This window comes from Sinohyriopsis cumingii, chromosome 9 (genome assembly GCF_028554795.1).
Source record: "Sinohyriopsis cumingii isolate HCF-2022 chromosome 9, ASM2855479v2, whole genome shotgun sequence".
Taxonomy (NCBI): domain Eukaryota; kingdom Metazoa; phylum Mollusca; class Bivalvia; order Unionida; family Unionidae; genus Sinohyriopsis; species Sinohyriopsis cumingii.
In genome coordinates this window covers 90,310,598-90,334,309 of record NC_142969.1, presented here as the reverse complement: position 1 = coordinate 90,334,309, position 23,712 = coordinate 90,310,598, and the positions used below count along the sequence as shown (strand labels likewise).

The 23,712-nt window shown below is 34.1% G+C and overlaps 1 protein-coding gene across 1 annotated transcript in view; it reads right to left on the bottom strand.

The window, feature by feature from the left end:
• The window catches only part of LOC149792220 (uncharacterized), a 124,999-nt gene that overhangs the window by 68,865 nt on the left and 32,422 nt on the right, over positions 1-23,712 (bottom strand). Inside the window, exons 8-13 of the mRNA XM_089969543.1 lie at positions 21,675-21,761; positions 17,258-17,376; positions 12,839-12,872; positions 10,237-10,263; positions 8,233-8,295; positions 6,518-6,568 (exon numbers count right to left, since the gene is read on the bottom strand). Coding sequence (XP_089825669.1) covers positions 6,518-6,568; positions 8,233-8,295; positions 10,237-10,263; positions 12,839-12,872; positions 17,258-17,376; positions 21,675-21,761 — 381 coding nt within the window. The remainder of the gene's footprint in view (positions 1-6,517; positions 6,569-8,232; positions 8,296-10,236; positions 10,264-12,838; positions 12,873-17,257; positions 17,377-21,674; positions 21,762-23,712) is intronic.

Here is a 23,712-nt window from a genome sequence, read left to right as displayed (position 1 = left end):
TTAATACTGGTCACTACCAAAGAAATCATCAACAATTCCATTTATTTTTTTTGTGATAATTTAAAAATGTGTTCACGAGTAATATAATCAGATCTAAATGTTGTCATTTCATTATAATTTAAACTAATGAGTTCGTTATTGGGAGGTTTTTATTGTCGATGTATTCCTTTGTTACAGCGTCATCGTCTGATTCTGGTTCTCCAAAACCTGTAATTTTATTATTAGCCATATTGACAATAGTCATTGTATCAATGGTAGATTGTAAACAAGTAGCGACACTTTTTATAATTTCATTTCTGATAGTTGCTGTTGATACATTTGAGTTTCTGATCCTACCACCATCAGTAAATACTGGAATGTTATCCATGGTAGCACCAAGAACTCTACGAACCATGTCAACCCACTTAATGTTACTCATTTTTAAAACACCGTATTTATCCTGAAAAATAACAACTTCATCCCGGTCTACTCCAGAGAGGTTCATAAGATCAGCAAGCATCTCTAGTCTCGTAATTCGACAAATCAATATCTCTTTTCTTTTTGATAGAAGAATCTTCCATAAATATTAACCATTATATGATTTGTAATTATTTAAAACAAGAACTTGTGTAAGTATGTACAACTATATAAGGAGCATCAGAAGATTTTGACACAGCATCGAGTACAACAATTACTTCATGGCCACATATTGGTGGATTGGTTATTGTCTGTGTTGGTAATGGTGAATACCAGACAGGAGTGTTTTGCACAGGGATTTTATAGCTATTGACATATTTTAGAAATTCTTTTGGTGGTGCCAGTCCATACGAATCAAAATAAACAATACCATGTGGATCAATCGTGTATGCAACCCAATGAGTACCTGGACCAGAACTTTTATCAAGATTAATGATACCAGTTTCAACACGGATTGGTTGTTCTGGTAACTGATCATGCATATAAATACCTCATACATTTTTTATATTTAATTTTTTAGCAGCATCAAGTAAATCAAAATCTGACATAGGAAGAAAGAACTCAGTTTGCATCTAACTCATGGAAGTCTCAGACCTTTTCTGTACCAATGAGGGGTTCCTGGTAATCTTAGACCCTTTTCCTTTTTTTAGAAGTATTTATTCATTTTCCTGTTGCTTTCTTTAATGCCATCCCAGCGGCAGTTCCAACAGCACCAAGTGCAGCCATTTTCGCAACAGCTGGAGCTGCAGTGGCTATTAAAGCTGGTATAGCTGCAGGAAGTGGAAATATACCACCCGTCTTGATTTAGTCTTTAATGGCACCAGCAGAAAGATTAAGTCTAACGTCAGTTTTTGATTGTTTGGCATCAATGAAGTGCCTGAGTTGACGGTCTGACAATGAGAGTTTATTTTGACCACCAGTGATCTGATCTTTTTCTTAGTAATATTTATTCCACTATTCCTTTTTGATACTGATTGTAGTTTTTTGATCTGACCAGGAGTCATACTGACACCAAAATGATGATATGACATTATAGTATCATGAGCGATTTAATTACATGTTTTCCACTGGGGCATCAATAACTCTCATTGTCAGATTACACAGACTCACTGTCAGATTACACAGGCTCAATGTCAGATTATGCAGGTTCATTGCCAGATTACACAGGCTCTTTGTCAGATTACACAGGCTCATTTTCAGATTATACAGGCGCACTGTCAGATTACAAAGGCTCATTGTCAGATTATACAGGCTCACTGTTAGATTACACAGGCTCACTGTCAGATTACACAGGCTCATTGTCATATTACACAGGCTCACTGTTAGATAACACAGGCTCATTGTCAGATTATACAGGCTCACTGTCAGATTACACAGGCTCATTGTCAAATTATACAGGCTTATTGTCAGATCACTGAGGCTCACTGTCAGATTACACAGGCTCATTGTCAGATTGCACAGGCTTGCTGTCAGATTATACAGGCTCATTATCAAATTATACAGACTCAGTGTCAGATTATACAGGCTCATTGTCAAATTATACAGGCTCATTACCAGATTACATAGGATCATTGTCAGATTATACAGGCTCACTGTCAGTTTGCACATGTTCATTGCCAGATTATACAGGCTCACTGTCAGCTTGCACAGGCTCACTGCCAGATTACACAGGCTCATTTTAGATCTTCATTAATACAGATTATGACTGCCTTATTACATACATCAGTATACTGGATTTATACAGCTCTCATTACAGATTTCAGTGTATTAGATTATAAACACTTCTTAACAGAACTTCAATAGGTCAAATTATACAAGCCACAATACAGATTTCAGTACATCAGATTCTACAGGGCTCATTACAGACTTCAGCTTATCAGGTTCTAAAAGCCTCATTACAGTTGCTGTTGTAGGGTTTAATGCCATTTTTCAGCACACGATAGGCTATACATGGCGGCCAGTATTAATGGTGGAGGAAGAACGCATGAAAAACCAGGGAAGAACCACCAACCCACCAACCCATGAGAAGCTACTGGAAGCTTTCTCATGTACCCACACTGGCTGACTCCAAGACTCGAACCCACACAGACAGAGGTGAGATGGCAGTGATCTGTAATGGAGAGCGCTTTAGACCACTCGGTGCCCCCCTCATTACAGATTTCAGTTTATCAGATTAAAAAGGAATCATTACAGATTTCAGTATATCAGGTTCTACAGGCCTCATTACAGATTTCAGTATATCAGATTATAAAGTCCTCATTACAGACTTCAGTATATCAGATTATAAAATCCTCATTACAGACTTCAGTATATCAGATTATAAAGTCCTCATTACAGACTTCAGTATATCAGATTATAAAGTCCTCATTACAGACTTCAGTATATCAGATTATAAAGTCCTCATTACAGACTTCAGTATATCAGATTATAAAGTCCTCATTACAGATTTCAGTATATCAGATTATACAGGCTTCATTACCGACTTCAGTATATCACATTATATAGGCTTCATTACACATTTCAGCTTATCAGGTTCTAAAAGCCTCATTACAGACCAGTATAACAGATTAAAAAGGCCTCATTACCGATTTCAGTATATCAGGTTCTATGGGCTTCATTACAGATTTCAGTATATCAGATTATACAGGCTTCATTACCGACTTCAGTATATCACTTTATATAGGCTTCATTACAGATTTCAGCTTATCAGGTTCTAAAAGCCTCATTACACATTTCAGCTTATCAGGTTCTAAAAGCCTCATTACAGACCAGTATAACAGATTAAAAAGGCCTCATTACCGATTTCAGTATATCAGGTTCTATGGGCTTCATTACAGACTTCAGTATATCTGACTATAAAGGCCTCATTACAATTTTCAGTGTATCAAATTATACAGGCTTCATTACAAACTTCAATATAACACATTATATAGGTTTCATTACAGACTTCAGTATATCACATTATATAGGCTTCATTACAGACTTCAATATATCACATTATATAGGTTTCATTACAGACTTCAGTATATCACATTATATAGGTTTCATTACAGACTTACATATATCACATTATATAGGTTTCATTACAGACTTCAATATATCACATTATATAGGCTTCATTACAGACTTCAATATATCACATTATATAGGTTTCATTACACATTTCAGGATATCACATTATACAGGCTTCATTACAGATTTCAATATATCATATTATACAGGCCTTATTATAGACTTTAGTATTTCAAATTATACAGGCCATTTTACAGGCTTCAGCATATTTGATTATAAAAGCCTCTTTAATGATCTTCAATAGGTTTGATTATACAGGCCTCATTACTGATCTTCAATAGGTTTGATTATACAGGCCTCATTACTGATCTTCAATAGGTTTGACTATGCAGGACTCATTACAGGGTTCAATACATCAGATTATACCGGCATCATTACAGATCTTCAGTAAGTGAAATTATACAGGCCATTTCACAGGCTTCAGTAGCTCAGATTATACAGGCCTTTTTTAAGTCCTTCAACAGGTGATATTATACAGGCCTCATATGAATGAATCCTGATTAAAAGATAAAGCACGCTGAATACTAAATGTAGGATGCTATGACACAATGAATACTTAATGTAGGATGCTACAACACAATGTTGTTGCTGTTGTAGGGTTTAGTGCCATTTTTTAGATAGGCTATAAATGGTAACCAGTATAACTGGTGGAGGAAGAACCCTGGAAAACCCCTGGGAAGAACCACCAATCCGCGAGAAGCTACTGACGAGCTTTCTCATGTACCTACGTTAGCTAAGCCCGGGACTCGAACCCACGCAGACAGAGGTGAGATGGCAGTGATCCGGAAAAGTGAGCACTTTAGACCACTCACCCACTCGGGGCCCTGCTATGTCACAAAGAATACTGAATGTTGGATGCTATGACACAATAAATACTAAATATAGGATGCTATGACACAATGAATACTGAATGTAGGATGCTATGACACAATGAATACTAAATGTTGGATGCTATGACACAATGAATACTGAATGTAGGATGCTATGACAATGAATACTGAATGTAGGATGCTATGACACAATGAATACTGAATGTTGGATGCTATGACACAATGAATACTGACTGTAGGATGCTATGACACAATGAATAGTGAATGTTGGATGCTATGACACAATGAATAGTGAATGTTGGATGCTATGACACAATGAATAGTGAATGTAGGATGCTATGACACAATGAATACTAAAACTAGTATCATTGTGTGGACTGCTATGACACAATCAATATTAAAGCTACTGATATTTTATGGATGGCTCTGACATGATAAATATTAACCTTATTGATCCTGTTTGAATTGCTATGACACAATGAATATTAAAGTTATCAATATTGTGTGGACTGCTTTCACACAATGAATATTAAAGTTATTGATATTGTGGATTGCAATGATACAAGGAATATTAAAGTTATTGATATTGTGGATTGCTGTGATACAATGAATATTAAAGCTATCGATATTGTCAACTGGTATGATACATTGAATTACTGTGACAAAAGGAATATTAAAACTATTGATTGGATGTGCATTGCTATGACAGTGAATATTAATGTTGTGGATTGCTATGACAATGAATATTAAAGCTACTGATATCGTGGATTGCTATGACAATGAATATTAAAGATACTGATATTGTGGATTGCTATGTCACAATGAATATTAAAGCTATTGATATTCTGGATTGCTATGATACAATGAATATTAAAGTTATTGATATTGTGTATTGTTATGATGCAATGATATCAAAGACAGATGTGCAGATATACAAGAGACTCCCTTTTTATTAGCCCCACCATTTATTAAGGTAAAAAGATTTTAACATTGAGGTCAATCAAACTTTTAACATTAAACAGACATACATATCAATTTTCTTTACATTACAACAGTAAATTCATACTAGTACTTCCTCAGTAGTAAATTCATACTAGTACTTCCTCAGTAGTAAATTCATACCTGTATTTCCTCAGTAGTAAATTCATACTAGCAGTAAATTCATACTAGTAATTTCTCAGCAGTAAATTCATACTAGTATTTCCTCAGTAGTAAATTCATACTAGTATTTCCTCAGTAGTAAATTCATACCTGTATTTCCTCAGTAGTAAATTCATAATAGTAATTCCTTAGCAGTAAATTCATACTAGTAATTTCTCAGCAGTAAATCCATAGTAGTATTTAGTTATAATTACTATAGAAAATTCATACTATTAGTTCCTTTAAATTACAATTTTAAATTCATTCATGTTATGAAATTCAGATAACAATAATTAGAGGTTTTCAAGCAATGCAAGAATATAATTTCTTTAAGATGACATAGTCTTACAATCAATGTTTCTTAAAGGGCTCAGTAATGCAATCATGTGTCTTTGTGACTTTGTTTACTTGCCTAATAGTCAGGGCACAGAGCACAAGATGGCAAACAATACAGAAAAATATTTTTGGGTGCTTTCTATAATGCCAAAATTGACATGTGCCCTTTTGACTTTTACTATGAAAAAAGGAGCAAGCCTGCAGTCTGGAGAAAACACTGCCATGTAATTGCTATGTGGAGTGTGGAGCACTGTTTGGGAGTAGAAAATTATGAATTCTGACATAACATTTAAAAGTTATAAACCATACATACATGTTATGACGTCAAGAACAAATACATACAGCAAACAATAAAATACATACAGCAAACAATAAAATATAATTCTGAACAGTTGGCATCTCATACTTCATATGCTAGGTAAAACAAATTATCATTTGTTAATTTTGTCAGCTTCAAATTTGTGCTCTAGGCCATGAGATTAAAAAAAATTCTCAAAGTTCTAAAAGTTGATCTGGTTACAATCAGATTATTTATCTTGAGTCGAGTTTCTAAGTTTAAATGAGAATAATTTATATTTCAAGTTCCAGATATTTTGCAGCATAAGGCTTAGAATGAAAGAAGGAAAGACAGATGAACATCTTAGATGTTGCTGATTGTATAACGTATACTCTAGCCGACTTACTGGTTTGGGGTCTTCGTCATCATCATCTTCCTCAAAGTCTTCTTCATAATTCTGAAACCATCAATTATGCAAATGAAGAATCACACAGTGTAAATCACATATTCCTGTCAGCATAAAATAATAACTAATTTAGCAAGACAGCTCAAGTATTTGGTCAAAAATGAACACAGAATGTTACTAATTTAGCAAAAAAGCTAAAGTTCTTGATGAAACATGAGCTCCCACTTCTAAAATTCCCATTCAGTAACACAAAAGACATGTTAAAATATAATGACAAATTTACTTTTTGAATGGCTGTGGCAAGTAGAAAAGGTGTTGCAATTAATAAAAACAAAATTTCATGGCATTTGTGTAATTCATCTTATGTATCAAATATACAGAAAACACTAAAGTCTGAACACTACTCAGGTAGCATGTCATTATGTAAGTTTATGCTGTATTATTTGTTGGTTTTTCTTAATGACTGTTATGCACATCTGTATTTTGCACCTGACCTTGTCCAATACAGTATCAAGTTCATATTGTTCCTGACCAGTGGCATTTATTTTATAAACAACATAATACACAGCTAATATTTCTCTATCACTGTGACTTAAATATTCAAATCAATATTAGTAGTAAACATTCTTGACTATGACCTTAGAAATGTCCAGAATGGAAGTTTTCTATTTGGTTGAAAAGAGTATTTTCAGAAAATTGTAATTGCAGCCTAGGTAAAGGAGAGGGGTGTGCAATCTTGTTTACCTAAGAATTACTTGTTCTTGCCTTAAAGCAGAATCATTGTTACTGTTGTGTTCAGTTTTTAAGTTGGGTGGAATTATTGATACAAGTTATTATTCACTGGAGTTACAAAATGCTCAATAATATTCTTGGACAGAAACATTAATTTGGAATTACAGTAAGTTCAGACAAGAACATTTTGGATTATTTTATTGTGATACATCATAAGACAGCACATCACCACACTCCAGACCATAGATTCATTAGCACATTCTAGACTACTGGCACATCAATGCATTAAATATTGGAATTTATTTGGAATGCCATTGGAATTCAATAAGATCTTCATGAATTTGGATTTAGTACTGCAAGTTCTTTTTAAATTTTCACTTTGTATTCTAGGGAAACAAATTATTTGCTGATTTTATGAAACTTGTTAGTTATCGTTCTTTTCTGTTACAGTTTATGACCTTAGTTATAACAATGTATAATCTTGTACATAGCAAAGAAAACCCCTGAGTGTGAAAAGTAATAAAATATAGATTTACAGGCGACACTTGATTTACACCGAATCAATTTGCAAACTTTCATTTTAACACCATTTATGATGCATTCCATTTGCACCACTCTGCTCATTTTTATGCCACTGCTGGCACCATGTGCAGTAACTCATGCACAGCTCATGTACATATATTTACAAGCCTTTTATTACCTCACATGCATTTCTATTGATGCAAAAGTTTGATTCTACCAACCATTATGCTGTCTGGGTATCCACAAAATGATTCTACCTGCCTTTATGTTGTCTGAATATCTACAGAATGGTTCTACCTGCCTTTATGTTGTCTGAATATCTACAGAATGGTTCTACCTGCCTTTATGTTGTCTGAGTATCCACAAGATGATTCTACCTCCCTTTATGTTGTCTGAATATCTACAGAATGATTCTAACTGCCTTTATGCTGTCTGAGTATCAATAGGAAGATTCTACCTACCTCAAAGTCGTCGTCATAGTTGTAATCATCATCATCCGCATTCTCTTTCGCCTCTGTCTTTTCCTAGATGTCATAAATATATGCAATATATAAATTATGCAAATTCAAAGACCAAAAACTAGATCTGTTTGCCCTGACAGATTTCTAACAGTGGTTTCCTAAATTCCATCCCATAACTTAGTCACCTGTCCATCAGTCCATGGTTTGCTAAACCAACAGTGACATGTGGTTATTTCTACAATAAGTGATCATCTAATTAGCCAACACCCCCACCCTCATCCTCTGTACTGACACTAATAGTATACATACATTGGCTGATGTAATGTCACAATTCTTAGTATATTCCTTCATTTCTATTCAGACCATCTTGTTTGGTATTCAGACTTATCATAAATAAATACTACTGCTATATTTTATTTGTGAACAGTTCATCGCAACATCATAATCAAATGATTCACATGGTTTCACTGATAATCATACAGGTGCTTGAATTGAGTGCAGTACAGCTTTCTCAAGTGCCTCAGTGGTAAAGTTTAAAGAGCCTAATAAATAAATAGAACTCTGTTATGAAGCATCTTTGCAGAAAATACCATGCCTGTAAAATTGGATGTCTTTCTTGGAATCCATTCTATGTGACAAATGTTTTATATACTGAATGTTTCGGCAATCATTTTTTAAATTTTAAGTCAGACCTACGTTATATGATGCCATTTTATTGAATAGAATAGTCTGTTTCAGGCCAGACATTTTATAGGTGAACAAACAAGATGAAATAAATTATATATTGTACAAATAAAAGGATGAGAAATGTCTGAGTCGTCATAGTTTATTGCAAAATTTAATTCAATTATATGCTGTATGAATTCAATGATGAGAAACATTTGAGTTTTAATCTAAGTATAATTATTCTTGTCTGAGACATATTCATGGATGAGACATATTCATGGGTGAGACATATTCATGGATGAGACATATTCATAGTTGAATATGCTTATAACAATAATAACATTACAGTCATTCTTATGAAAAATATGTAACGTTTAACAAAGTCAGTTCACATGCATACAAGCATAATTTATATCACTGTAATCACACTTAAATATGTCTCATATATTACACAGCTCAGTCATTCCATTTTCAGCCATTGTGGGGAGTCAGTGAAATTTATGGGTACCTAGACACTGCAGTCAATGGTAACACAGGTATGAAGGATGATACTGGTTTACTAAATGTAAGGGGTCAAAGGAACTGCACCAACAGTATGCCACGAATGTCATCGTGTGTGTGTGTGTGTGTGTGTGTGTGTGTGTGTGTGTGAATCATATATGTTGATGAACAATACATTGATCTTACAGTTAATGACACATCACAATATTTGTTGATAATTTCACTCATATCTCTAAGCAATCCATTTATTAGCCTATCTATCTCTTGTCAAGTACCATACATTTATCAACCACATGAGACCATTTGCAATTATCCATTGAAATACCATACATTTATCATCCCCATGAGACCATTTGCAATTATCCATTGAAATACCATACATTTATCATCCCCATGAGACCATTTGCAATTATCCATTGAAATACCATACATTTATCATCCCCATGAGACCATTTGCAATTATTCATTGAAATACCATACATTTATCATCCCCATGAGACAATTTGCAATTATCCATTGAAATACCATACATTTATCATCCCCATGAGACCATTTGCAATTATCCATTGAAATACCATACATTTATCATCCCATGAGACCATTTGCAATTATCCGTTGAAATTCCATCCATTTAGGAGTGATATTATTTTTTACATCAGCTGTTGAAAACTTTGTGCACATGAGTAAGGTGTCAAATTCATTCATCAGTAATTTGCATGAAAACAAAAATATCATTCACATCTTTGCGTTAAGTGCTAGATTCAATCCCACTCAGCTTCATCCTGTTACACTGAACAATTTGCATCAAGTATGTCTGAAAACTGTCCTCCAACTTACCTTTCTTGAATCGTGTGAACGGCGTTTCTGCAAAATTAAAGTTCAAAATTAGCAACAAATGAAGCAATATCGAATCCATACAACCAGAAGCTCATTGCAGAGGGAAGGGTGCCACCCCCCATACAGTCACCCACAGCATTGTACTTCAGAAATAATAAGATCCGTGACCACGTATGGTTTACCGAGCTGGCTACTTGTAACTAAAAATAGATACACATATTAATGGTAAAACTTTACCAGTGCATCATGAGAAACTGAAAGAGTGCTTTCCTTAAAACAAGATATAATATTTTCCCAGCATGCACCTTGCATATGCTAGACCTTTTTTTAGCATGGATGCTTTCTCCATTCAGACACTAATAGAGTTCCTATGATGTCACATAATATGCTATTTGAAACTGAGGGTGTAGCACACTCTCCCACGTAGTGAACTGCTGATACAACTGAACATCATTTGAAAAGCAGATGAATGAAAAAGATATTTCAAATATCACTGGAGTTATTTTTATATTAAAATATAAATGTATCAAACTTTAAACAAGATCATTACATTATGACAGTTAATCAAACTGATGTGAAAGTAAAGATATCTTTACTTTCGATATGAGTACAAATTATTCATAAACTTTTGTCCTATAAAATATAACAATTTACTTGCTAGACATGCTATGTCACATACTTATAACAATTTACTTGTTAGAAATGCAATATCCCATAAAATATAATAATTTACTTGCTAGACATAATAGCAACAATACTGATTCTGCAGATGCAGGTCAGACAAACTGAATCTCCTGGAAAGAGATTAACCAAACCCACTAAGTTAAAATCCCTAAAATATCAAGTAAAACCTATGTCAATTCAGAAAATAGCCTTAAGATTTTAAAGACGACCTCCAAGGCAGCCATTTTGGAGGTTAGATCTGAGTGATTTTTATACTGGACCAACTACATATTGCAAGGAGTGCTTTAAAGAAAACCCCATTTTAATACAAACACCCTTTTAAAGAAAACCCAATGTTAATACAAACACCCTTTCAAAGAAAGCCCCAATCTAATGCAAAGACCCTTTTAAAGAAAACCCCATTTTAATACACTCTTTTAAAGAAAACCCCATTTTGATACAAACATCCTTTTAAAGAAAACCCAATGTTGATATGAATATCCTTTTAAAGAAAACCTCATGTTAATACAAACAAAATTTAAAAGAAAACTCCATACTGATATGAAGACCTATTTAAAGAAAACCCCATGCTGATATGAACACCCATTTAAAGAAAATCCCATGTTGATAATGAACACCCATTTAAAGAAAACCCCAGCTGATATGAACACCCTTTTAAAGAAACTCCATGTTCATATAAACACCCATTTAAAGAAAACCAAATGTTGATATGAACACCCATTTAATTAAAAAAAAAACATGTTCATATGAACACCCCTTTAAAGAAAACCCAATGTTGATATTACTATCCTCTTAAAGAATACCCTATGTTGATATGAACACTCTTTTAAAGAAAACCTCATGTTGATATGTACCCCATGCTGATATAACCCCCTTCTTAAAGACAAACCCAAGTTTTTATAAGAACACCCTCTTGAAGAAAATTCCACATTAATATGAACATCCCCTTAAAGAAAACCCCATGTTGATATGACCATCCATTTAAAGAAAACCCTATAATGATGTGACTATTCATTTAAAGAAAACCCCATGTTGATATAACCATCCATTTAAAGAAAACCCAATGTAGATATAACCACCCTCTTAAAGAACACCCAATGTAGATATAACCACCCTCTTAAAGAAAACCTCATACTGATATGACTAAACTTTTTTTCAAAGTCCCAATATGAACACCCATTTAAAGAAAACCCCATGCTGATATGACCATCCATTTAAAGAAAACCCCATGTTGATATGACCATCCGTTTAAAGAAAATCCCATGTTGATATGACCATCCATTTAAAGACAATCCTATGTTAAAATGAACACCCATTTAAAGAAAACCACATGCTGATATAACCACCCTCTCAAAGAAAACCCTATGTTGATATGACCACCCTCTTTTAAGAAAACCCCATATTAATCTCAACACCCATATAAAGAAAAACCCATCTTTATATGAACACTGATTTAAAGAAAAGCCTATGCTGATATGACCATCCATTTAAAGAAATTTCCAAGTTGATATGACCATTTATTTAAAAAAAACATGAAACTAGTTTCATTTGAAATCATTTTACAAGTCAAAAACCAGTCTTTTATTACAAGTCAAAAATCAGTCTTTTATTACAAGTCAAAAACCAGTCTTTTATTACAAGTCAAAAACCAGTCTTTTATTACAAGTCAAAATCCAGTCTTTTAGTTAAAACTCCATGCCAATAAGAAAATCCATTCTGGAAGTTAACTGATAAAAAGACAGCCACTATTTTCATCTGAAACAAATAAACTTTTGTATCAAACTGAAGCAAAGTTTTATGTCTTTCCTCTAAGACGTTTTCTGGAGGAGCAGTAACCAACAACTGCGAATGGATGATGGACACAAGTCCATCACATAAGCTTTTCTTGTCTTTGATCAGCAAGGCTGAAAATACTTACATCATCTGATCTTCTAGAATCCTCATCATTGTTCCTAACAATATTAAAAAAAGAGAAGAACATAACTACTAGTTATTATTTTCACTTCATACAACTGTAACTGACACTTCACCAAAGCATGGATAACCACATCCATGTTTAGAGCATAACAGGTGGTATACAAGTTTTCATTTGACAAAAAAGCCTAAATAGTATTTGGTGGAGACAAGTATATCTCAGTGACGGACATAAGATTTAATGTGTCCTACAAGCCTTCCAGTCTGCATTTGATTACATAATGCCAAACATAGAAGCAGCTCTATATTCGGTCAGTAGTTCCTTAATATTGGTATGTATTTTGACTGATATAGGGTGAAGGTTAAATGTCCAGCAATGTGAGGCAAAAATTATAACCTTGCATATAATTCAATAAATTATTGGCCATTTTAATATTTTAACCTACTTACCACCATTAGCTCCATCCTACTGAAAGGAAGTGATCACAGCTATTGTGTATATTATCTACCATAAGTCCCTGATGATAAGGATGGGGGTGGGGTGAGTGTAGCATAATACTTCTTTCAAAAGTAGGGCATAGGCATATTCTATAGCATGGGTCATCACCTTGTTGGGGAGGGGATGGGACTTCAGAGAGTGTAGCATATCACAGTTCATCACCTTGTTGGGAAGGGGATGGGACTTCAGAGAGTGTAGCATATCACAGTTCATCACCTTGTTGGGGAGGGGATGGGACTTCAGAGAGTGTAGCATATCACAGTTCATCACCTTGTTGGGAAGGGGATGGGACTTCAGAGAGTGTAGCATATCACAGCTTATCACCTTGTTGGGAAGGGGATGGGCTTGGGAGAGTGTACTATATCCCAGGTCATCACCTTGTTGGGAAGGGGATGGGCTTGGGAGAGTGTACCTTATCCCAGTTTATCACCTTGTTGGGAAGGGGATGGGCTTGGGAGAGTGTACCATATCACAGGTCACCACCTTGTTGGGGAGGGGAGCATGTACCATATCCCAGGTCATCACCTTGTTGGTCAGGGGATGGGCTTGGGAGAGTGTACCATATCCCAGGTCGCCACCTTGTTGGGAAGGGGATGGGCTTGGGAGCATGTAACATATCCCAGGTCATCGCCTTGTTGGGAAGGGGATGGGCTTGGGAATGTGTACCATAACCCAGGTCATCACCTTGCTGGGGAGGGTTGGGCTTGGGAGAGTGTACCATATCACAGGTCATCACTTTGTTGGGGAGGGAATAGGCTTGGGAGAGTGTACCATATAACAGGTCATTCCAGGGGAAATTCACTTAAACATACATGGCACCCAGGGAAGGCAGTTTTTATAAAATATATTCCAGGGTACTCTGATTACTCTGAGTTCATATGAAAATGATATAAAATTCTAATGGCATCTACATGTGACTATTCCACATTAAATGTGCCTCCCCTGGGTCCCAAGTATGTTTTACTGGAACAGTCCTCAGTGGAGGGCTCTAGACTTTGCTCCCATTCCTGAAATACAGTCACTAAGATCATGTCAAGCATGGAGGGAATTGCAACAATGTTGCAAACCAGTTTTCATGTTGGGAAATAATTTTTGGTACCTGCAAATTGAAAAGGGTTTTGAAATTCCAAGGTCAGTATTACCTCTGTTGAAGGCTGGAATTTCAGCTTTGAAGAGAGCTTAATGTGTTTTGTAAAACACAGGTTGAAATCAAAAGGCAATTTCATGGTGAAAAGAAAAGGTCACTAATGCCTGGGTCTTAAAGTTGCCTTTCAAAACAGTAGCTGATATCAGTGACTCAACAATATTGTGGAAGCTGTCTGAAAGACTTTCCTAGCCAAAACATCAATGGATCCTGCATCATGACTCAACAACACAGTAGTAGCTGTTTGAAAGACGGTCTTTTCTAGCCAAGAGATCAATGGATGCATGATACTACTAATGAAGCAGGATTAGACAGACAAAACTTTAGAGGCAGGAACCAAAAGACTTCTTGGATGGATGCATGGACGGCTGAGATGTTCCTCGATATTGATCTAGAAAGGAAGATAGCATCTGTGATTTCGTGTCTTTGAACTTAGCAGTGTGGGGTGGCAAAGAAGCCTTATTTGATGTCAGTGACAACATGAGTGGTGAACAGAAAGCTGGGTCAATGAACAAGGCTGGGTGTGCATCCATGTTAGGAAACTCTGATATACAGGTATTCATCTGAGTGTTGTTAGAGATCCAGTGTGTAACTGTGTGTGAGGCCTGTGATTACTGGACTCTATAGATTCCTATCTAAAATGGCAATGTCTCCACCTTCAGTGACTTGGACATGAGCAAGCTGGTGAGTGAAGCAGTGAGAGTGGCTGTGGATATTCTTATAAGAATATCCACAATATTTACCAATTCTCATGGGTCTTGTTCCTTTAATATGACTGTGGCACACACTATTACCAAATAAAAATTCCAATAACTAGCACTGCAATAGAAAATTAATTAGTCAATTTCTGTTTATTTTTTCTAGGCAACAAGGGCATTTTCTTATAACCTGTGGGGAAAATACTACTTCTCCGGGATTCAGTTTCTAAAAAGTAGGGGTCAAGGGCTAATTATTGAAAATTTAAATAATGCACAACCTTGTAACAAGGGGTTCGGAATGTGAGGGTTCAGTAGTAGTATAACAACCACCCAAGCAACCACTGCAACTGCTGGGGTGGGGTGGGGGCTGAGGCTCAATGGTGGGGGGGAAGGGCCATAATTTCCATCAAACAACTATTTTTTATCTGGAGAGGGCCACACCATTAAGGTTTGCAGAGGGAGCCCATAATTTCTTGCAATGCCATTGGGGTCCAGTACATGCTAGAACACCAAAAAAGATCTGAACAGTGTGACTGAACATCATATCATGACACAACTACTATAATATATATTGTTTACATGATTTAATTAAAAATGCTTTTCACACCAAAGAGACAAAAAAAATGTTTCTCTTAAGCCAACTTGGATAACATTAGGAATCCTTGTAAATATTTTGTTCACCATATTGGTCAGAAGTTTGGGCTTACTGAAAGATCCTTAAAGTGAGGGGTGGGCTTATTTACATGTAAGGACCCTCCTTTCTGCTGAAGTTTTTAAAGTGTAGGGTGGGCTTAGTTACAAGTAAACAACCCTCCTCTCTGCTATAAGTTTCTTAAAGTGAGTGATGGACCTACTTACATATAAGGGACCCTCCTTTCTGCTATATTGTTCTTAAAGTGAGGGGTGGGTTTATAATCAAGCATGGAAATATCTTCAGTAAAATGCTGTAATCACTTCTAATTAAATCCAAATGTTTGAAGTCCATATCTTAAGTAGTACAGTAAATGTTTTTATAAAGTCAGTTATTCCAACAATGTTGATAATAAAGGTTCTTAACAATGCCATCAGTAATTTGACTGCACCAGCTGTGCATTAAGTCTTAAGTCAATGAACTGAAAATTTTCAGATAAGTAAATTACAATTCAATTAAATGAATTTCAATTACTTTGCAATAACAATTTTAATTACACATATTATATGGCATATTAAACTAATTGATTATATTCTGTTTAATTTACTTTTTAGAATTTAATTGAATACTCTAATGATTACCTTTTATCATATTTGTCTAGAATATTACAAAATATATTTAAATCTGTGCATTAAATGTTTTAAAAGTAATGCATACATTCACAGTAAAACATCCAGAAATATGATAAAGCATATTTTGGTATTTCAAAACACATCGCACTCAAATGCTCTTTCCTTTCATGCATATAAAATTTTAAATTATCTTTCCTTTCATGCATACAAAATTTTAAATTATCTTTCCTTTCATGCATACAAAATTTTAAATTACCTTTCCTTTCATGCATACAAAATTTTCAATTATCTTTCCTTTCATGCATATAAAATTTTCAATTATCTTTCCTTTCATGCATATAAAATTTTCAATTATCTTTCCTTTCATGCATATAAAATTTTCAGTTATCTTTCCTTTCATGCATATAAAATTTTCAATTATCTTTCCTTTCATGCATATAAAATTTTCAATTATCTTTCCTTTCATGCATATAAAATTTTAAATTATCTTTCTTTTCATGCATATAAAATTTTTAATTATCTTTCCTTTCATGCATACAAAATTTTAAATTATCTTTCCTTTCATGCATATAAAATTTTAAATGCTCTTTCTTTTCATGCATACAAAATTTTAAATTATCTTTCCTTTCATGCATACAAAATTTTAAATTACAGTTCAATCTGTCTAAGCTTAATGAAAAAATAATGATGTAATATTGTGACACTAATCTTGACAGACAGACAGATGGCTGGAAAATGGATTACTATCAGACTTCTGCATCTATAAGTGGGGTCCAAATGAATCTGAAATGAAATTCTTAATGCTCAAAAAATACTAACTTGTCCCTTCTCTGCTTTCTGTCATCTCTATCATTCCTTTTGTCCTTGTCATCTTTCCTTCTGTCATCATCCTTCCTTCTTTCTTTATTTCCTTCATGTCTTCTACGTCTTTCCTCATCCTACAAGAAACAGACTTTTAAATACTCCAACCGTTTTACGAACTTTCAAAATTAAGGGTCAATATAGCCCATCAGCTGGATTTCACATAATGGGGTCAATATTGCCCATCAACAGGATTTCATATAATGGGGTCAATATTGCCCATCAACAGGATTTCACATAATGGGGTCAATATAGCCCATCAGCTGGATTTCACATAATGGGGTCAATATAGCCCATCAACAGGATTTCATATAATGGGGTCAATATAGCCATCAGTAGGATTTCATATAATGGGGTCAATATAGCCATCAGCTGGATTTCATATAATGGGGTCAATATTGCCCATCAACAGGATTTCATATAATCGGGTCAATATAGCGCATCAACTGGATTTCATATAATGGGGTCAATATAGCCCATCAGCTGGATTTCACATAATGGGGTCAATATAGCCATCAGCAGGATTTCAGATAATGGGGTTAATATAGCCTATCAGCAGGATTTCATATCATGGGGTTAATACAGCCTATCAGCAGGACTTCATATAATGGGGTCAATATAGCCCATCAGCTGGATTTCATATAAAGGGGTCAATATAGCCCATCAACTGGATTTCATATAATGGGGTCAATATAGCCATCAGCAGGATTTCAGATAATGGGGTCAATATAGCCCATCACCAGGATTTCAGATAATGGGGTTAATATAGCCTATCAGCTGGAATTTTATATAATGGGGTTAATATAGCCTATCAGCAGGATTTTATATAATGGGGTTAATATAGCCCATCAGCAGTAAAATATATGTCATTTTTTCATTGATAAGGCCAGGGGTTTTACAAAATTGAATAAGGTCAATGCCCTTCATATCTGAATCAGAAAATGCACTAAATCACATCACCATACAAGTTTAACTATCGAATGTCATATCAATTTGCATACAATCTGTATCACTCACTATACAAGTTTAACTATAGAATATCATATCAATTTGCATACAATCTGTATCACTCACTATACAAGTTTAACTATAGAATATCATATCAATTTGCATACAATCTGTATCACTCACTATACAAGTTTAACTATCGAAAGTCATATCAATTTGCATACAATCTGTATCACTCACTATACAAGTTTAACTATCGAATGTCATATCAATTTGCATACAATCTGTATCACTCACTATACAAGTTTAACTATCGAATGTCATATCAATTTGCATACAATCTGTATCACTCACTATACAAGTTTAATTATGGAATCTCATATCAATTTGCATACAATCTGTATCACTCACTATACAAGTTTAACTATGGAATCTCATATCAATTTGCATACAATCTGTATCACTCACTATACAAGTTTAACTATGGGATCTCATATCAATTTGCATACAATCTGTATCACTCACTATACAAGTTTAACTATGGGATCTCATATCAATTTGCATACAATCTGTATCACTCACTATACAAGTTTAACTATGGGATCTCATATCAATTTGCATACAATCTGTATCACTCACTATACAAGTTTAACTATATAATCTCATATCAATTTGCATACAATCTGTATCACTCACTATACAAGTTTAACTATCGAATGTCATATCAATTTGCATACAATTTGTATCACTCACTATACAAGTTTAACTATCGAACATCATATCAATTTGCATACAATCTGTATCACTCACTATACAAGTTTAACTATCGAACGTCATATCAATTTGCATACAATCTGTATCACTCACTATACAAGTTTAACTATCGAACGTCATATCAATTTGCATACAATCTGTATCACTCACTATACAAGTTTAACTATCGAACGTCATATCAATTTGCATACAATCTGTATCACTCACTATACAAGTTTAACTATCGAACGTCATATCAATCTGCATACAATCTGTATCACTCACTATACAAGTTTAACTATGGAATCTCATATCAATTTGCATACAATCTGTATCACTCACTATACAAGTTTAACTATCGAACGTCATATCAATCTGCATACAATCTGTATCACTCACTATACAAGTTTAACTATCGAACGTCATATCAATCTGCATACAATCTGTATCACTCACTATACAAGTTTAACTATCGAACGTCATATCAATCTGCATACAATCTGTATCACTCACTATACAAGTTTAATTATCGAACGTCATATCAATCTGCATACAATCTGTATCACTCACTATACAAGTTTAACTATCGAACGTCATATCAATCTGCATACAATCTGTATCACTCACTATACAAGTTTAACTATCGAACGTCATATCAATCTGCATACAATCTGTATCACTCACTATACAAGTTTAACTATATAATCTCATATCAATCTGCATACAATCTGTATCACTCACTATACAAGTTTAACTATATAATCTCATATCAATCTGCATACAATCTGTATCACTCACTATACAAGTTTAACTATCGAATGTCATATCAATTTGCATACAATCTGTATCACTCACTATACAAGTTTAATTATCGAACGTCATATCAATTTGCATACAATCTGTATCACTCACTATACAAGTTTAACTATCGAACGTCATATCAATCTGCATACAATCTGTATCACTCACTATACAAGTTTAACTATGGAATCTCATATCAATCTGCATACAATCTGTATCACTCACTATACAAGTTTAACTATATAATCTCATATCAATCTGCATACAATCTGTATCGCTCACTATACAAGTTTAACTATCGAATGTCATATCAATTTGCATACAATCTGTATCACTCACTATACAAGTTTAACTATCAAACGTCATATCAATTTGCATACAATCTGTATCACTCACTATACAAGTTTAACTATCGAACATCATATCAATTTGCATATAATCTGCATCACTCACTATACAAGTTTAACTATCGAATGTCATATCAATTTGCATACAATCTGTATCACTCACAATACAATTTTAACTATGGAATGTCATATCAATTTGCATACAAGCTGTATCACTCACTATACAAGTTTAACTATAGAATGTCATATCAATTTGCATACAATCTGTATCACTCACTATACAAGTTTAACTATCGAATGTCAGATCAATTTGCATACAAGCTGTATCACTCACTATACAAGTTTAACTATCGAATGTCAGATCAATTTGCATACAATCTGTATCACTCACTATACAAGTTTAACTATCGAATGTCATATCAATTTGCATACAATCTGTATCACTCACTATACAAGTTTAACTATGGAATCTCATATCAATTTGCATACAATCTGTATCACTCACTATACAAGTTTAACTATCGAATGTCATATCAATTTGCATGTAATTCATTACAAAATAAACTTTACTCTGTTTAACTGCATATGTTGGTATAAAGAAAGTATTTTGAACTAGGGTTGTTGCCAAAAGATTTTAACAAATTATATAACTTTGTTTAGAAAGGACTGTATTTTTAAAAATCCACTTAATTTATGCAGGTCTTAGAGACCATTTTTTCCAAGCATCCATCCTTTGAGTGAGTTGCAACAGATAGTAATCCCTGTCAGTGCCTTACTCAACACAGTCCACTTACATTATACCACTATTTATGGTTATAATAAAACAAATAAACCACTAGCACCCAATGCAAACTTGATACAAAGAAGTTGTTTTTTTAAACCTGCTTCATTCTGAACAGAATATTTTCATGATCTAAACCCATTTTAGAATAAAGTTTGCATTGGCAGCCTGTCTAAAAACATAGGTCAACATCTTTTGTAAAATGTTTTTGGATTAAAACCAACTACAAATAAATAGGCAAATGTAATTCATAACTGATGTAAATTAGACAATGGACCGTATATTTAAAATACAGTAATTGTCAAGGACACCTTGAGCCTGTGATTATGCCCTGCAAATTGCCACAACTGAAAGTAGATTTTTATGTACCAAAAGGTCTGATGGTCAAAGGCGAGTTGGAGGTACTGAAGGTTATTATTGACAAATATACTTAACACGGTATTTCCAGTGCAGATTTATCACAATTCATTTTTGCTAACTTTATATATCAAAAGGAGAACTGGGGAAAATGAACTTTATTATCTGCCTCTAACATCATCTACATGATGGCACAGTGTTATGCTGGACTGGTCTTCTTATCTTCTACATAATAAAAAATATCAATATGAAGAGTTGTAATAGGCAACAAGTCAAATGATCAAATATCAGTCAGACACTATGCCTCTGTTGCAATGGAAGCATAATTATTTTAAGTAAAAAAGCACAAGTCATGCCATCCAATACTCTTTCAAAACAATAATGTTACCTCATCTCTATCTTTTTTGCTACGACTCCTCTCTCCTCCTTTTTCCCGCTTTTCTCTTCGCTCACGCCGCTGCCTTTCTCTCTCCTCCTGCAAAAATGGACATATTTAAGGCTATTCCATTGAAATTAACCATACGAAAGGAAAACTACATATGAATTACTTTCAAACTGTAGGTGAGTTAAACCAACTTTTAAAAAAATTACATTAGTGCAAATATAACAAGCATAAATTATTTCCATGCAAATATAACAAGTGAAATTTGGAATCTGATTCAGACAAAGCTGTGAAGTTCATGGAAAGTAATGACATTTCATTTCCCTATCTCAAAAGGTATTAGACAAAACATGCACAAAAAGGTTAAAAAAATAATCAGTGATCTTGATAATCAAGATGATACCTTGATTGTGATACATGAGATGCTGTCAAACAAAAAAATGTGTGTACAACGGTTCAACTATGTATATCAAATGTTTACCATAGTATATCCCTGTACATCAAATGTGTACCATGGTACATTCCTGTACCTCAAATGTTTACCATAGTATATCCCTGTACATCAAATATGTGCTATGATTCATCTCTGTACATCAAACAGCATTTGATATAAAGCAGAGATAAAACTAAGCTTAAAATATCATTGTGTCATCTTGACCTTCAGGATAAAAGTAAGCTTAAAATATCATTGTGTCATCTTGACCTTCAGGATAAAAGTAAGCTTAAAATATCATTGTGTCATCTTGACCTTCAGGATAAAAGTAAGCTTAAAATATCATTGTGTCATCTTGACCTTCAGGATAAAAGTAAGCTTAAAATATCATTGTGTCATCTTGACCTTCAGGATAAAAGTAAGCTTAAAATATCATTGTGTCATCTTGACCTTCAGGATAAAAGTAAGCTTAAAATATCATTGTGTCATCTTGACCTTCAGGATAAAAGTAAGCTTAAAATATTGTGTCATCTTGACCTTCAAGGTAAGACCCAAAATATGCAATGTGACAATGCATAATGATATCTTGCTTCAGTCACTTAGCTTGAACAGCTCTAAGGTCAAAACGCAGGATGGTAAATGTGACACTCAAACCTAAAATACTGACCTTTGACCTTGACCCTGAAAATATACACACACAACATGGTTTGTGGCATATTTTTAGTTATGATGTATAGTTATAGCAAGTTTTATCCCTTGATCTCAAATGGATCTAACATTAAAGAATGGAAAGGGAAGTGCAATGGAAAAGTAAATTCATAACACCCCATGACAATGACCTTGAAGGTACACAACACACCTGTCAATGAAAACAAAAATGTATGCCAATTGTATCCCTTTATCTGAAAATGCTCTAAAGTTACCTCAGAAAGGCTCTAAGATATTTAGTGGAAAGTATGCCAGAAAAACTTAAAATATTGAGCTGTTTCTTGACCTTCAAGATAGAACATATGTGGTACTTGGTATACCTTGCAGTTATAATGCATAAGTATGCCAAGTTACAAACCTTAAATTTAAAACCTATCTAAAGTTACACGGTCAAAAGAAAAGTGGAATGGAAAATTACTGACTCATTCCCTTGATCCTAAGAAAAGAAGCTCTTTTTTGACAAACAACACACATTTTACTGATGATGTGCTAGTATAAACAAATTCACTAATTAATCATCAATGGCTGTACTTAGAATAAGAGAGAAAGTGTCATTGAAAACTCAAAATATTGATCTGTGACCTTGACCTGGATGATAGGACCCATAGAGTTGTGATTATGTACACGTAGGCCAAGCCTAATCCCTTAATGGATTTAAATTCAAGACTGGAAGAGAAAAGGTGATGGAAAAACCTAAATAAAAGCAATCAGTGACCTTGACCTTCCACTGATTATGTAGATGAATACCAGGTTTCATTTATTGATCGCAAATGATTTGAAAGTTAAACAGCGGAAATGAAAGTGTGACAGATAGGTGGAGATGTGATATATCTCCAGCTTTAATTAGAAAAGGTAGGAGAAAATTATGATACGACGGCTGCAGCATTATAAAGTTATGAAAAA